The sequence below is a fragment of the Pteropus alecto genome, unplaced genomic scaffold (genome assembly GCF_000325575.1).
Source record: "Pteropus alecto unplaced genomic scaffold, ASM32557v1 scaffold24, whole genome shotgun sequence".
In the NCBI taxonomy this organism is placed as follows: domain Eukaryota; kingdom Metazoa; phylum Chordata; class Mammalia; order Chiroptera; family Pteropodidae; genus Pteropus; species Pteropus alecto.
This window is the reverse complement of record NW_006439192.1, coordinates 3,652,465-3,670,170: the sequence shown is the minus strand read 5'-3', so window position 1 is coordinate 3,670,170 and position 17,706 is coordinate 3,652,465. Positions and strand designations below refer to the sequence as shown.

The following is a 17,706-nucleotide window of genomic DNA, read 5'->3' as shown; positions in this document are numbered from 1 at the left end:
ATATATATATATTTGACAATAATACCCCAGTGTATTTCTTGGGGTCAACGTGGCAGTCAGATCAGGTGGTTTATATTGTTGGAGAAAGTATATGTAACGATTCGAGGTATTTGTATGTAACCAAGGGGAAGAGGTGGTTGTGGTAGAAAACTGGAGAGGGTATGAGGAGAGGCATTGGTGAGTGAGTGGTCCTCTCCCCAGGGGTTCAGGATGTTCACTGATATGAGGCAGGCGACTTCTAAGGAAAGCAGTAACCTCCATCAGCTTTTAGAATGGCACAGATAGTAGTAACCTTGACCAAATTTTCCTTCAGACATGAAATGTAGGGTCATATGTTTGACAAAGAATAAAATGTATACCAGTATCATGTGCTACACAGACAATAAGCTCAGGAAACAATAGAGTTCTTAATAGCAAAGGAAGAAAACCAATAAATTTCCCGTGTTCAATTGTACCTTAGGAGAGGCAGTCCATGAGCATGCCTAGCTGGGGTGGAGATCTTAGTGTCTGAGGTGAAGTTGTCTCCATTGCAGGACGCAAAGTCATTTCCAAAAGAGAAGTCTTAGGTTGGAGTGATGTCATCTGAGGTAATGTCGTTTTAGCAGTGAGATCCTGGACTGGGGCAATATTTGCGAAGTAGAGCTAGGGTATCCTTTTCAAGTTGATACCCACTTGAGTTAATGTAGGTCTTATTTTTGTGGGTCTGTGGTATTATAATGATGCTGAGGCACTTGTGTAATTTGAATTATTGGGCCTGGACCTTGGAATCTTGACTTATAAATACCTTTTAACTCAAGGGGCTTATGGGTGCACAGCTAAAAAAGTGATGTTGGCATCTTTGCCAAAGCCTGACTGGCACAGTTAAAGTTCAAATTAAGCATGGCTGGATCTAAAAGTGTCCAACAGTCTAATGTTTTGCCATATTAGGTGATGAGAAAGCTTCTGTTGTAAATAGGTTTTAAATCATATGACCTGATTTACGTGTATATTGTTAATAGGGTGTCAGGTTGTTTGCTATTTAAAATATCTGTGCCTGAGGTTGGGGCTCTACAATTAAGCTATAGGCAGTTACTATGGGCCCTTTGCCTCAGTTGATGGTTTGGTTAGTGACATGCAAGTGGGTGAGGTCTTTGGATTGCAGGATTTGTATCAGCCAAACTCAGTGGCATTTGAGCCCTAGCATTTGCCATGTTTGGTTGAAATCGTGGCTTACTTGGAAAATTTGGGGCTCCAGATTGCAAACCAATGAAAACACCCAGACTAATAGTGATCAACAGCCAATGAGATAATGTGCAGCTGCATCTGACAGTTTGTGTGTGTGTGTGTGTGTGTGCGTATGTGTGTGTGTGTGTACTTGTGGTGGAAGTTTAGACCCAAATGGGTCCCCTACCAGATTAGCAAATGACTGGACTGTGAGGAAATCTATGGTTAATTGATCTCAGGGGAGTATACACCCTGGACAGGCCTCCAGCTCTTATGGGGATGGGACAAGATAAAAAAATTATAAAGATAGGGGAGACATAATTAAAGATCCTCATATATAATGAATCTTTGTATACATGAAGACAAGGCATAGCTCCTTTAAATATAGGAAAAGATAACCGAGAAAGATTTTAGAAGTTGGCATGAGGTGCAAGTCATCCAAGGCTCCTAGAATTAAGAGAGATTAAGACCTCGGACAATATGGACACCCATTTAGGGGTCTATTTGCTGGACTCGAATTTGAAAAGGAATTGTTTGAGGAGACCATTATATCTCTCAACTAAACCAGCTATCTGGGACCCATCAAGGACATGAAAGTTATATTGAATGCCTCTTTCAAGAGACCAGCATTGTGTCTCCTGAGAAGTGAAATGTGTTCCTTGGTTATTGTTAATGATGTGTGTAACTCTGAAGGAGATAAGGAGTGTCCTGGAAAATTCTCATATTTTGTCCTAAGAACTTTTGATCAAAAGCTAGGATGAAAGAAGGAGAGATTACTTGGGACCAAGAAGTCTTCCAATAAATGAAATTACTATTTTTCCTCTGAAGGTGGACTGAAATGTCCAGTACATCAATTGATTATTGTTTTCTACCTGTTAGTGGCTATAGTTGAACAATAAGCAACCCTGGGCAATATGTGGGATAGAAAATTTAGAAACATCTTCATTTATCATGGACATCTTTTCCTCTAAACTGTTCTTTACTTGCCACTCCTTCACAATGCTGTCTTGTTCCTTGTCCATCAGGAACCAACTACATTTTTTTTTAAAAAAGATTATTTTTAGAGCAGTTTTAGGTTCATAGCTAAACTGAGGGGAAGATGCATAGATTACTCATATACACCTTAACCCCACACATGTATAGACTTCTTCATCAATGTCAATCACCATGATGGGGTGTGTGTGTGTGTGTGTGTGTGTGTGTGTGTGTGTGTGTATTTTTTTTTACCAAAGATGAACCTACATTGACCTATTAGAATGACCCAAAGTTCACAGTTCATCTTAGAGTTCACTCTTGGTGTTCTACACTCTGTGGATTTGGACCAATGTATGATGACATGTATCTATCGATATTTATATCTCCGTCATTATGGTATCATATAGAGCATTTTCACTGTACTCAAAATCCTTTGTGCTCTGCTTATTAATTTTTCCCTTCCCCACTTTTAATCATAAATCTTTTCATTGTCTTCATAATTATGTTTTATGCAGAATGTCATATAGTTGGAATCATATATTATATAGCCTTTTCATATTGGCTTCTTTTATGTAGTAGTATGCATTTAAGGTTTCTCCATTTCTTTTCATTACTTGATAGCTCATTTGTTTTTAGTGCTGAATAATACTCTGTTGGCCAAAATGTGCCACAGTTTATGTATACGTTCACCTACTGAAGGACATCATGGTTGTTTGCAAGTTTTGGTAATTATGAATAAAGCTGCTGTAAACATCTATGTGCAGAAATTGGAAGTGATCCAAAGGAGAACAATACCTACTGGAGTGTATTAGTTATCTATTGCTATATAACTGATTATACTAAAACTTAGCAGCTGAGAACAACAGAGTTCTGTGGGATAGGAATCTAGGAGCAGCTTACTGGGTGAAATCAAGGTGTCAGCTAGGGCTGTAGTTATCTCATGGTTCAACAGAGGGTATTTGCTTCCAAGCTCAGTGATGTGGCTCTTGGAAGACCTCAGAAAATATTTTTCCAAGCTCACTCATGTGGGCCTCTCCATAGGCCTACTTCATGATGTAATAGCTGGCTGGTTTCCCCCAGAGTAAGGAGAGTGAGACTTAGAATCCAAGGAGTTAGTCTTTTTATAACTTATCTTGGAAATGATGGCCCATCACTTCCACTCTTTTAGTTAACTAGAAGCATGTCAATAAGTCCAGCTTATATGCAATAGAGTCAGAACACACAAGGGTGTAAATAGCAGGAGGCAGAGATCATTAGGACCCATTTGACCCATTTTAGAGGCTGCCTTATACAAAGAAAATGTAGAATTGGTTATTAAAAGATTAGAGGCATTTTGTTTAAAGTATGAAATAAGCAACACAATGTGGGGTTTAAGACATATTTGCTAAGATAACTGGTATTGTCATTAAGTAATAGTATTTTGTAATTAAACTCTGGTATTTACTTATCCATGTTTTATAAATCTATCATTCAAATGCCTATATAACTCTACTACAATTGCATCTATATAGATATCTTGGATGCATTAATAAGATTAAAAATGAGTTTTATATACTAATTTTTGATTATAGTAACTATTGGTTTTTAAAAATAACTGAATAGGACTCTCGGCTAAATCTTTTTCTTTTATTTTCCTTATATTTAGTATCCAGAAGGTTCATCTTTGGAGTCATTTACTGTCAGTATCGTGCAGTTGCTTGGTCTTAATGTGGGATTGAGTTTTGATAACTCTGACACCTGCTATTGTTCAGGAGATGTTTGCATAATGTCACCAAAAGCAGTGTAAGATAATTTTCTTTATGAAATATGCATATTTGTTAAATTTTGTTTGTTTGTTTGTTTGTTTAGGAACTTTTACACTTATAGAAATAATTGACAATTATAGAACACTCTATCCAACAACTGCAGAATACACATTCTTTTCAAGTGCAAATGGAACACACACCAAAAATAGGTCCAAAACTTCCCAGGACTTTCCAGGCCTGGGGAAAAAGTCTCTTTCTCCTCTCTACCTTCCAGTCTGGCTTGTATTTTCTTTTTCTGTCTTGATAGAAAGCACCCACTAATGATCAGCCAGATGAATTATATATTTTCAGTGATTCTGCATAAAGTTTATTGCTTTGATATATGCATTTAAAACTGGCATTGTACAATATAGCGACAAACAGTACAATTCAAGTTAATAATTAATTACAAAATTTTTTATTTAGAAAGTCATTAAATTGCAAATAAATAACACCATGACCCATTGAGAGACTGCCAAAGAGAAAGAAGCTTTTAATTTTAGCACCATTAATAATACTTTTGCCTTGTTTTTAAACAAGGAGCCCTGCATTTCCATTCTGCATTGGTTCCTACAAGTTGTGTAGCCAATCCTGGTTGTTTCACATTATCACCAAGACTTGATGTGCTTAGTATGTTTAACTTGAATCATTACAGTGGGTATGTAATATTATCTCATATTGGTTTTAATTTGCATTTCCCTAGGAGCTAATAAAGTTGAACAGATTTTCATTCTTGATAGCTTTGTATGTCTTCTTTGCCGAAGGGCATATTCAAATATTTCGTCCAATTTTTAAAAATAAAAACTAAGATTTTTATGTATTGAGTTGTAGGAATGGTTTATATAGTCTGGCTATGAGTCATGATTTTCTTCTTATAGTGCATTTTTTAAGAAAATGTTTTTAATTTTGATGAAGTATACTTTATAAATTTTTTTCATGCATCATGTTTTTATAGCTCTAATATTCAGTTTTATGATATATTTTGAGTTAATTATTGTGTATTTGTTTCAGTTCATTTTTATTTTTGCCATATGGCTTTCCAGTTATTCCAGTACCACCTGTTGAAAAGACCATCCTTTCCCTCCCTTAATTGCCTTAGCAACTTTGTCAAAAATCAATTGACCACAAATGTGTGGAATTTTTATCGGAATTTCAATTTTATATCAATAATCTGTATGTCTACTCTTATGCAAAAACATAGTGTCTTTATTACTGTAGCTTTATATTGAATTCTGAAATCAGGTGGTGCAAGTCCCCAAGTTTTTCCACCCTTTGCATTTTCATATACATTTTATTACCAGCTTTCTAATTTTATGAAAACTCCTGTTGAGATTTTGAAAAGTATTGCATTGTTTAATTGTGTAGTTCAATTTTGGGAGAATCTCTATCTTAACAATAATAGAGTCTTTTGATCCTTAAATATGGTATATGTCTTCATTAAGTAGATCTTCTTTAATTTTTCTCAGCAATGTAATTGTATTTTAGTTTACAGGTCTTGTACTTGTTTTGTTGAATTTATCCTTAAGTATTTTTTTTTTTTTGCTATCATGACCATAATTGTTTTCTTAATATCATTTACAAATTCTTCATTACTAGAACATAGAAATATAATTGATTTTTGTATATTGACTTTGGGTGCTTCTAATGTGTGAAATACATCAGAAGTTCCAGGAGATTTTATGTGTTGATTCTGTAATATTTTCTATAAACAAGAATATGAACATGAATAAACATGAATGAGAACAGTTTTATTCTTTCCTTTCTAGCTGTTTGCCTGTAATCCCTTTTTCTTGCTTAATTAAACTTGAAATAATTTCAGTCTAATGTAAATTGATGTGGTGACAGTGGATATCCTTGCCTTGTTTCCAACCCTAAGAGAAAAGCATTCAATTTTCATAAGTATTATGTTAGCTATAGTTTTTTTTTAAAATAAATGTCTTCTTTTCTAAAATAGTATCTTTCATTCCCTTGTACATTATGTTGTTTTATTTTTCTTCTTCATCATTCCAATAACTATCAGACTTATTCTACATATTTACTTCCTGAGCTTCATACTTTTTGTCCCTAGGAGGTTCTACTTTTTACTGCTTAATAGTTGCCTAGAAGAGTGCTCAGTAAATATGTTGCAAATAATGACCTAGTCAGCTCAGTATATTTTTCTCATTATTTAATTTTATCTCCTGATTACCAAATTTTTGTTAAAACAGAGTGTAGGTAACTAAATTTATTTATTTATTTATTTATTCTTCCTTTTGATAGTTTCTTAGAAGAATTTTGAGTATTTTATTTATATACTTTATTAAAAATCAACTTTATAGATGTGTGATTTGCCCACAATAAATTTCACATAGTTTAAGTGTACGAGTTTATGACTTTTGACAAATATATGTAAATCTTTGAACCACAGTGCCAATCAAGGTATGCAACTTTTTCATCTCTGTAGAAAGTTCCTTTGTGACACTTGGCTGTCCATCTTCCACCCTTAATGCAGGCAACACTGACTTGATTTCTATCACTACAATTAGTTTACCTTGCTCTAGAATTTTATGTAAATTTACTATGTACTCTATTTTGAATGTTCACTCTATAAGACTGTGATTTCTATGAATTAATTAAACGTTTTTCTTTAATTACTTGAATATATTATAGTGGCCCTTTTTAAGTACTTGTGTGCCAAATCTACTACCTGGGCCATCTCAGTGTTGATTTCTATTCACTACTTTTTAAAAATATTTTTTATTTAAGTATATAAGTATAGTTAATATACAGTCTTATATTGGTTATATTGTCTCAGATGTACAATTAGTGATTCAACATTTTTATAATGTGATCACCCCACTAATTCTGGTAATCATATGCCACCTTGCAAACTTATCACAATTTATTGACTATATTCTTCTTCCTCTCTTTATCCATCTTCTAACCCCATTCTTTCTGGTAATCATCATTTTGGTATCTGTTTCTATGAATATGTTTTTGTTTTATTTTGTTTTTAGATTCCATGTATAAGTGAAATAGTTGACATTTGTCTTTCTCTGTCTGAGCTATTCTACTCAGCACAGTACCCTCTAGGTCTATCCATGTTGTTGAAGATGGTAAGATTTTGTTCTTTTTTATGGCTAAGTAATATTCCATTGTATATATGTACCACCTCTTCTTTATCTAGTCATCCATTGATGGACAGCATGGTTGATTCCATATCATGGCTATTGTAAATAATGCTGCAATGAATATATGGATGCATATGTCTCTTTGAAATAGTGTTTTGGGTTTCTGTTGATAAATACTCAGAAGTGGGATTACTGGATCTGTCTTTGTGTTTTGTTATAGTCTTTTATTTAATTTACTTATTAAAATTAAGTTCATTGGGGCAACATTGGTTAATAAAATTATATTCATTTCAAGTATACAGTTCAATAATACATCATCTGTATATTGCATTGTGTGTTCACCACCCAAAGTTAAATTTCCTTTGGGCACCATATATTTGACCCCATTTACCATTATCTACCTCCACCTTTCTTCCTTTCCCTCTGATAACCACTAAACTTTTGTCTGTGTCCATGAGTCTCTGTTTGTCTTGTTTGTTGCTTTCAGTTTCATATCTCACACATGAGTGAAATCTTATAGTTCTCAACTTTTTCAGACTTACTTTGCTTAGCATGATAATCTCAAGACCCATCCATGTTGTCACAAATGGCAGTATTTCATCTTTTCTTATGGCTGAGTAATATTCCATTGTATATATGTTCCACATTTTATTTATTCAGCCATCTATTGTAGGACACTTTAGTTTCTATGTCTGGCCACGATGATGCATGCTGCTATGAACACTGGGGTACACATATCTTTGTGAATAAATGTTTTCAAGTTTTTAGGATAAATACCCAGAAGAAAGATTGCTGGGTCATATGGTAAATCTACCTTTAATTTTTGAAGAACCTCCATACCGTTTTCCATAGTGGCTATACCAGTTTACATTCCTACCAACAGTGTATGAAGGTTTCTTTTTTCTCAAAACCTCTCAACACTTGTTATTAGTTGTTCTGTTGATGATAACTGTTCTAATAGGTGTGAGGTGGTATCCATTGTGGTTTTGATTTGCATTTCTCTAATAGCTACTGACATTGAGCAACTTTCCATATGTCTGTTGGCCATGTGTATGTCTTCTTGGGAGAAGTATCTTTTCAGATCCTCTGCCCATTTCTTAATTGAATTGTTTGTTTTTGTTGTTATTGAGTCATAGGAGTTCTTTATATATTTTGGGTATTAGCTCATTTTCATTTGCAAATATATTCTCTTATTCTGTTGGTTGCCTCTTTGCCTTGTTGATGGTTTCTTTTGCTGTGCAGAAGTTTTTAGTTTGATACAGTCACATTTATTTATTTTTGCTTTTACTTCCCTTGTCTTTGAGGTCAAATTCATAAAATTCTCTCTAAATCCAAGGTCCATGTGTTTAGTATCTATGTTTTCTTCTATTCGATTTACTGTTTCAGGTCTTATATTTAAGACTTCGATTCATTTTCAGTTAATTTGGGTATATGGTGATAGAAGTCTAATTTCATTCTTTTGCATGTGGCTGTCCAATTTTCCCAGGACCATTTATTGAAGAGGCTCTCCTTTCTCCATTTTGTGGTTTTTGGCTCTTTTGTTGCCCCATTTATATGAAAGTTTAATTCTGGATTCTTGATTCTGTTACACTGGTCTGTGTGTCTGTTTTTCTGCCAATAACATATTGTTTTTATTATTGTCACTTTGGGGTATAATTTGAAGTCAGGCAGTGTGATACCTCCAGCCTTGTTCTTTTTTCTCAGGATTGTTTTGGCTATTTGGGTTTTTTGTGGTTTCATATAAATCTAATTATTTTTTGTTCTGATTCTTTAAAACATGCCTTTGGCATATTTATGAGGATTGCATTAAATCAATATATTGCTTTGGGTAATATAGCCATTTTAAGTTGATTCTTCCAATATATGAAAATGGAATATCGTTCCATTTCTTTGGTGTCTTCAGTTTCTTTAAAAACTGTCATGAAGTTTTCAGTGTATAGGTCCTTCACATCCTTTGTTAAGTTTGCTCCTAGGATTATCTTCTTTTTATTGGTAGGATAAAATGATTTTTTAAAATTTCTTTTTCCAAAATTTCATTGTTAGCGCTCTAGTTAGGACTTCCAATGCTATCTTGAATAAAAGTGGTGAGAACAGGCATCCTTGTCTTGTTCCTGACGCTAGAGGGAAGCTTTTTAGTTTTCACCATTAAGTATATTATTGGCTGAATGTTTGTCATATATGGCCTTTATTATGTTAAGGTACTTTCCTTCTATATCCATTTTATCAAGTGTTTTAATTATAATGGATGCTGTATCTTGTCAAAGGCCTTTTCTGGATCTATAATATGATCATATGATTTTTATTTTTTATTTATTAATGTGAGATATCACATTGATCAAATTGCTTCCATTGAACCATCCTTGTGCCCCTGGAATGAACCACCATTTGATCATGATGTATAATTTTTTAATGTATTTTGCATTCCATTTGCTAATATTTTGTTTAGAATTTCTGCATCTGTATTTATCAGAGATATTGATCGAGAGAGAGAGAGAAAAAAAAAGAGTGACCTCTCTCCCTCCCTCCCTCTCTCTCTCTCTCTCTCCCTCCCTCCTTCTCTCTCTCTCTCCCTTACCCATACACATACCACACATATGAGAGAGGGAGAGGGGGAGGAGAGAGAGAGAGAGAGAGAGAGAGAAGAGAGAGAGATCCTTACTTGGTTTTGGTATCAGGATAATGTTGACCTCATAAAATGAGTTATGTATTTTATTCAATTTTTTGGAAAAGTTTGAGGAGAACAGGTATTAAATCATCTTTGAATGTTTGGTATAATTTACTAGTGAAGCCATCTGGTTCCTGGACTTTTACTTTTGGGTAAGTTTTCGATCACTGTTTCAATTTTCTTACTGTTGATAGGTTTATTTCAATTTTCTAGTTCTTCATGATTCAGTCTAGGAATGTTGTGTGTTTAATAGAACTTTTCCATTTCTTATAGGTTATTAAATTAGGTGGCATGTAATCTTTCATAGTATATGATCTTTTATATTTTGGTGGTATCCGTCATAACTTCTCTTTCATTTCTGATTTTGTTTATTTGTGTCATTTCTCTTTTTTTCCTTAGTGAGTTAAGCCAGGGGTTTGTCAATTTTCTTAACTTTTTTATAGAACCAGCTCTTTGTTGAATTAATTTTTTCTATTGTCCTCAATTTCATTTAATTCTGCTCTAATTTTTATTATTTCTCTTTTTCTACTGACTTTAGACTTCATTGTTTTTCTTTTTCTAGCTTTTTAAGATGTAATGTTAGGTTGTTCATTTGGGCTTTTCTTGTTTCTTGTGATAGGCCTGTAGTAATATGGACTTTTCCTCTTATTACCACTTTTGCTGTATCCTCCAAAGTTTTGGTATGTTTTATTTTCATTCTTATTTGCTTCTCTGTATCACACTTGATCTTTCCTTTTATTTCTTCTCAGTCATTCTTTAGTAGCATATTGTTTAATTTTATTGTTCTTAATGCAATTATAAACGGTACTGTTTTCTTAATTTCTCTTTCAATTTTATTGTTCTTGATGCAATCATAAATGGTACTGTTTTCTTAATTTCTCTTTCAATTTTATTGTTCTTGATGCAATCATAAATGGTACTGTTTTCTTAATTTCTCTTTCAATGACTGGTGTATAATATTACATCTGATTTCTAAATATTAATTTTATATCCTTCTATTTTACTGAATTCACTTGTCAGAGTAAACAATTTTTTGGTGGAATCCTTAGGATTCTCTATATGTAGTGTCATGCCATCTGCAAATAATGACACTTTTACTTTGTTTTTAATTTGGATACCTTTCGTTTCTTTTATTTATTTATTTATTTATTTATTTATTTATTTATTTATTTATTTATGTCTGATTGCTGTGGCTAGGAGTTTCAATACTATCTTGAATAAAAGTGGAGAAAGTGGACATCCTTGTCTTATTCCTGATCTTAAGGAAAATGCTTTTAGCTTTTCCCCATTGAATATGATGTTAGCTGTGGATTTTTCATATATAGCCTTTATTCTGTTGAGATATGTTACCTCTATTCTTACTTTCCTGAGAGTTTATATCATAAATGGATGCTGGATTTTGTCACAAGTTTTTTCTGCAACTATTAATATGATCATATGATTTTTATTCTTCATTTTGTTTATGTGGTGTAGCACATTAATTTATCTGTGGGTATTGAACCAACCTTGCATCCCAAGAATAAATCTCGCTTGATCATGGTGTATTATTTCTTTAATGTACTGCTGAATTCTATTTGCTAATATTTCATTGAAGATTTTTGTGTTTATGTTCATCAGAGATATTGGCCTATAATTTTCTTATTTTTGTAATGTCTTTGTCTGGATTTGGAATCAGGGTAATGGTGGCCTCGTAAATTAAGGTTGGGAGCCTTCCATTCTTTTGAAATCTTCGGAATAGCGTCAGAAGTATAGGTGTTAATTTTTCTTTGAAGTTTTGTAAAAGTCACCTGTGAAGCCATTCATTGGAAGTTTTTTGATTACTTAATATTGTTAGTAGTAATTAGTCTGTTCAGATGTTTTCTTCTTAATTCAATCTTGAGAGATCGTGAATTTCTAGAAATTTACCCATTTCTTCAATTTGTTGGCATATAATTACTTGTAGTATTTTCTTATAATTCTTTGTATTCTGTGTTGTCAGTTGTCACTTCTACTCTTTCATGTCTGATTTTATTTATTTGGGTTTTCTCTTTTTTCTTAATGAGTCTCTTTGAAAAACGTTTATCAATTTTGTTTATGTTTCATAGAACCAGTTCTTGATTTCATTGATTTTTTGTATTGTTTTTTTTTATGCTCTATTTTGTTTATTTCCACTCTGATCTTTATTATTTCCTTCCTTCTACTAACTGTGGGCTTTGTTTGTTATTATTTTTTTTAGTTCCTTCAGGTTAGATTATTTGAGATTTTTCATATTTCTTAAGGCAGACCTATATTGTTATGAAATTTTCTCTTAGCACTGCTTTTACTGTGTCCCATAGATTTTGTGTCATTGTTTTTTATTTTCAGTTGTCTCACGAGGTATTAATTGTTAACTAATTCATTGTTTAGTTAGCGTGTTATTTAGCCTTCATGTGTTTGTATGTTTTTTAGTTCTTTTCTTGTAATTGATTTCTAGTTTTATATCATTGTGGTCAGAGTAGATATTTGATACAATTTCAATTTTCTTAGATTTACTGAGGCTTGAGTTGTGGCCTAATATGTGGTCTAACTTGGAAAACGTTCCATGTACACCTGACAAGAATGTATATTCTGCTTCTTTGGGGTGAATTCCTCTGAAAATATCAATTAATACCATCTGGTTTAGTGTGTCATTTAGGGCCACCATTTCCTCGTTTATTACCTGTCTGGAAGATACGTTCATTTATGTGAATGGAGTGCTAAAGTTCCTTACTATGACAGTACTACTGTCAATCTCTCCCTTTATGTGGTCAATATTTGCTTCATATATTTATGTGCTCCTATGTTGGATTCATAGGTTTATATCCTCTTGTGGGATCTTTTTATCATTATGTAATGTCCTTGTTTATCTCTAATTATAGCTTTGTTTTAAAGTCTATTTTGTCTGATATAAGTATTGTTACCCCAGCTTTTTTTTTTCATTTCTACTTATATGAAATATCTTTCCCAGTCCCTTTACTTATAGTTTGTGTGTGTCTTTCAATCTGAAGTGGGTCTCTTGTAGACAGCATATGTATGTTTCTTATTTTCTTATCCATTCTTCTACCCTATGTCTTTTGATTGGAGTATTTAATCCATTTACATTTAAAGTTATTATTGATAGGTACACAGTTATTGCCATTTTATTATTTATATCTATGTTCCTTTCTTTTTGTTCTCCTCCTTCTCCCCTGCCCTTTCCCATTCTCCTCCTCCTCTCTGCCCATCCTTTAACGTATCTTGTGATATTGACTTGGTGATGATGAATTTCTTTGGCTTTATTTTTCTATCTGTGAAGCTCTTTATCTCACCTTCAATTTTAATTGCTAGCCTTGCTGAATGGAGTAGTTAGTTTTAAGTTCTTGCTTTGAATATTTTGGGCCAATGTTTTTTTGGCCTGCAAAGTTTCTGTTGAGAGAAACCAGCTGATGTTTTTATGGAAATACCCTTGTAAATAACACCTGCCTTTCTTTTGATGCTTTTAGGAGTCTCTCTTTGTATTTAATCTTTGTAATTTTGGTTATGATGTATCTTGGTGTGGGTCTGTTTGTGTTCATCTTGCTTGGGACTCTCTGTGCTTCCTGAACTTGTATATTTATTTCCTTCATTAGGTTAAGGAAGTTTTTAGTCATTATTTTCTCAAATAGTGTCTCAATCCCATGTTTTTTCTCTCTTCTCCTTCTGGTATCCCCTTGATATGACTGTTAGACTTGATGTTGTCCCAGAGGTACCTTAAACTATCCTCATGTTTTTGGATTCTTCTTTCTTTTTGCTGTTGTGATTGTATGTTTTCTACTACTTTATCTTCCAAATCACTGATTTGATCCTCTGCTTCATCTAATCTATTGTTGATTTTTTTCCAATGTATTCTTCATTTCGGTTACTGTATTCTTCATTTCTGACTAGTTCTTCTTTAATGGTTTTTATGTCCTTTTTTCTGCATACTATGTTTTTGTTGGAATTCTCACTGAGATCTTTCCTTAAGTTCATCAAGTATCCTTACAACCAGTGTTTTGAAGCCTGTATCTGGTAAGTTGCTTTTCTTCCTTTTTTTTTAGTTTTTTTTTTTCTGGAGTTTTCTCTTATTTTTTACTTTGAGACATCTTTGTTTTCTCATTTTGGTTTCTCCTCTGTGTTTGTTTCTATGTATTAGGTTGACCTTTTACATCTCCCAATTTTGGTAGAGTGGCCTTATGTAGTAGCCCAGTGGTCCAGTTTCCCTGATCATCTGTGCTGGGTGTTCCAGGAGTTTTCCTTGTGTGGACCATGCGGGCTCTCCTGTTGTAGTTGAGCCTTGATTGCTGTTGGCATGTTGGTGGGTGAGACTGACTCACAGGCATACTGGCTGCGAAGATTGGTCAAGTCCACAGTATATGTGCTGCTGTTTTGGGGCTGATCCCATGAAGTAGGATTCGCTCAAATGGGCTTCTGTGCCTGTTGTGTCCACCCTTTGTTTGTGCTGTTTGTGGGGCTAATCAGATGGTGATTCGTTGACATCTGACAGCAGCCTTTGGGTCTGTTGGTTTTAAAATCTCTTGCAAGGGGCTCCCATGTAGGCCAAGGACAGCTATTGCCTGTGACCAGCCCAGGGCAACCTGGTAGAAGCTACAGAGCTGTCCACAGTTGTTCGCTGCTTGTGTTGGACTTGGAGGCACTTGTAAGAGACCATACATTGGACTGAGTTTGGCTGCTACCAGTACCGAGCCTGAGGCAGTTCGGCAAAAGGCCTAGGGCACCCCAAAGCTCGAGGCTGCCTTTTTGTTTTCCATGAAGTATAATCCTCTTTAAATACTCTTGAAAACACCATACATTGGGAAAATGTAGAGATATAGAGCAATAAGTTTGATCATACCATGTTTTTTATATTTTAGGCACTCTGGGGGTGTAAAGGATTTTAGCACCTGTAACTTGGATGAGTTTAAATATTTTGCTTCAGATTCTGGCCTTGACTGTCTTAATAAAATCCTTCATGATATGCCAGTTTACAAATCACGGAAGATATGTGGCAATGGAAAGTTGGAACGAGGTGAACAATGTGATTGTGGCACTCTAGAGGTGAGGAGAAATTTTTTTCAAAACATTTTTTATTTCCTATATATACGTAATAGGTGGAAAATAAGATAAAAACCTTATTTTTAGAAAAATAAATTTTAAAAAGACTTTCTTTGGTGAAATTTGAAGTCTGTGTCTTCTTTTTTTGCTATATTTTGAAGTGGTGAGCAGAGGTCCTTTAGATAATGTTTGCCTTCAAATATTATGACATTTTAGTGTATAGATCAGTTACAAAATTAGAATTAGTGACCACAAACAGTTGACGAAGCAGTTGAAGAAATATACCTTTAACAACAAGTGGTAACAAACACAGACCAGAACATCTGAATACTGTAGACTATTACCAGTGGGATAGCAAAGTGCTATCCCATTTGATAATATAGAGAGAAAATATAGGGAGAAAAAATTTTGTATTGATAGGCGGTACCACTAAAACATTTTTAAATGAAAAGGGTCAAATATATGATGACAGAAGGAGATTTGACTTTGGTGGTGAACACAATGCAATATAAAGATGATGTATTATTGAACTGTACAGTTGAAATCTATATAATTTTATTAACCAATGTCACTCCAATAATTTTAATAAAAAAATAAGAAAAGAAATCTATCATAAATGGACCCAAATAAGCAACAATCTTTTCTGAGAAAAAAAGAACAAGGCTGGAGGTATTATTCTGCCTACCTTCAAGTTATACAACAAAGCAACAGTAATTAAAACAGCATGATACTGGCAGAAAAACAGACACAAAGACCAGTGGAACAGAATTGAGAGTTCAGAAATGAACCCCCATATATATGGGCAAATAATTTTTGACAAAGGAGCTAAAACCATATCATGGAGAAAAGAAAACCTCTTCAATAAATGGTCCTGGGAAAATTGGAAAGCCACATACAAAAGAGTGCTATTTGTCACCATACACAAAAATTAACTCAAAGTAGATCAAAGACCTAAATATAAGACCTGAAACAATAAATTGCATAGATGAAAATATAGGTACTAAACTCATGGACCTTGGTCTGAAAGGGGGTTTTATGAATTTGACTCCAACAGCAAGTAACGTAAAAGCAGAAATAAATGAATGGGAATATATTAAACTATAAAGCTTCTGTACAGAAAAAGAAACTGTCAACAAGGCAAAGAGGCAACCATCGAATGGGAGAATATATTTGCAAACAACGACTCTAATGAGGGCCTAATATCCGAAATATACAAAGAATTCATACAATTTAATAACAACAAAAAACAAACGATCCAATTAAAAAATGGGCAGAGGACCTGAATAGGTGCTTCTTCCAAGACGTACACATGGCCAACAGACATATGGAAAGATGCTCAACTTCACTAGCTGTTAGAGAAATGCAAATCAAAATGACAATGAGATACCACCTCACACCTGTTAGAATGGCTGTTATCAACGAGACAAGTAATAAGTGTTGAAGAGGTTGTGGGAAAAAAGGAAACCTCATACACTGCTGAAGGGAATGAAAATTGATACAACCACTAAAGAAAACAATATGGAGGTTCCTCAAAAAATTAAGAATAGAATTGCCATATGACCTAGCAACCCCTCTTCTGAGTATCTACCCCCAAAATTTGAAAACATTTCTCTGTAAAGATATATGCACCCTGATGTTCACTGCAGCACTATTCACGATGACCGAGTAATGGAAACAACTGAAGTGCCCTTTGATAGATGATTAGATAAAGATGTGGTACATATGTACAAAGGAATATTACTCAACCATAAGAAAAAATGAAATATTGCCATTTGTGATTACATGAATGGATCTTGAGATTATCATGCTAAGCGAAATAGATGGAAAAAGTTGAGAATCATAAGATTTCACTCATATATGGGATATAAAACCAAAAGCAATAAATGAACAAGACAAACAGAGACTCATGGACATTGGACAACACTTTAGTGGTTACCAGAGGGAAAGGGGAGGAGGTAGATAAGGGTAAAGGAGGTCAAATATATGGTGACAGAAAGAAATTTAACTTTGGGTGGTAAAAACACAATGTAATATATAAATGATGTATTGTAGACTTGCACACTTGAAATGTATATAGGTTTATTAACCAATGTCATCTCTGTAAAATTAATAAAAAGAATCTATTACTTTTCTAAAATGTAAAAATATGGAACAAATATCAAACAAAAAAAATGAAAGATTATAGGTCATATTGACAACAAAGTGAAGTAGTCATATGAAAACGTTCAGACATTGCAGTTGTAAAATGTGAACTATACATTAAATAAACATGTTAAAGGTATATTTACATATTAAAATATAAAATATATTACATATAAACCATATGTAATATGGTTTATATATAAATATGTACATATATGTATGTTACTTAATGGCAGTGGAACACATCTTAAAGAAGAAAGAAGCCAGAAGAAAGTTTACTCTAGAAAAACTGCATCTATAATAGATAAGAATTTTAAGTTTATGTCTTTCTAGCCTAAGGGTGCTCCTCTACCTTTGCAGATATGGCATAATTAAATTGCTGTGGAAAACTGAAGCTTTACAGATTCAATGTAACAGAGAACAGAGTTCAGGGATGAGAGCCAATGGAAATTTAAGGGTAAATCCTAGAAGTTAGAGAACTGTAAAAGTGATATGACCTAAAATCTTATTATTAACTATACAAATACTTGGCTAACTGCTAAGATATGCATGGTCTAGAAATATCCCATGGGGCATAAAAAGAGGATAAGACACTTGAAAGACATAGGTATACTGGGTGAGCTCTGTGAGTTTGATTATTTTTTTGTAGAGTGTTTTTCTACTATGTGCAACTCAAGCAGCAGAAATTTAAGACTCGCTGGTTTCAAATATCAATATAAAGACTGAGACTGAAACTGAAACTGGAAATTAAAGATAAATTTTTGGAAACAAAGAAACTGCA

General features: G+C 33.6%; 1 protein-coding gene across 1 annotated transcript in view; it reads left to right on the top strand.

Moving 5' to 3' along the window:
• LOC102879179 (disintegrin and metalloproteinase domain-containing protein 5-like) overlaps positions 1-17,706 on the top strand; it is a 131,855-nt gene that overhangs the window by 31,344 nt on the left and 82,805 nt on the right. Inside the window, exons 11-12 of the mRNA XM_015592804.1 lie at positions 3,824-3,960; positions 14,603-14,786. Of these exons, the coding sequence (XP_015448290.1) occupies positions 3,824-3,960; positions 14,603-14,786 (321 nt within the window). The remainder of the gene's footprint in view (positions 1-3,823; positions 3,961-14,602; positions 14,787-17,706) is intronic.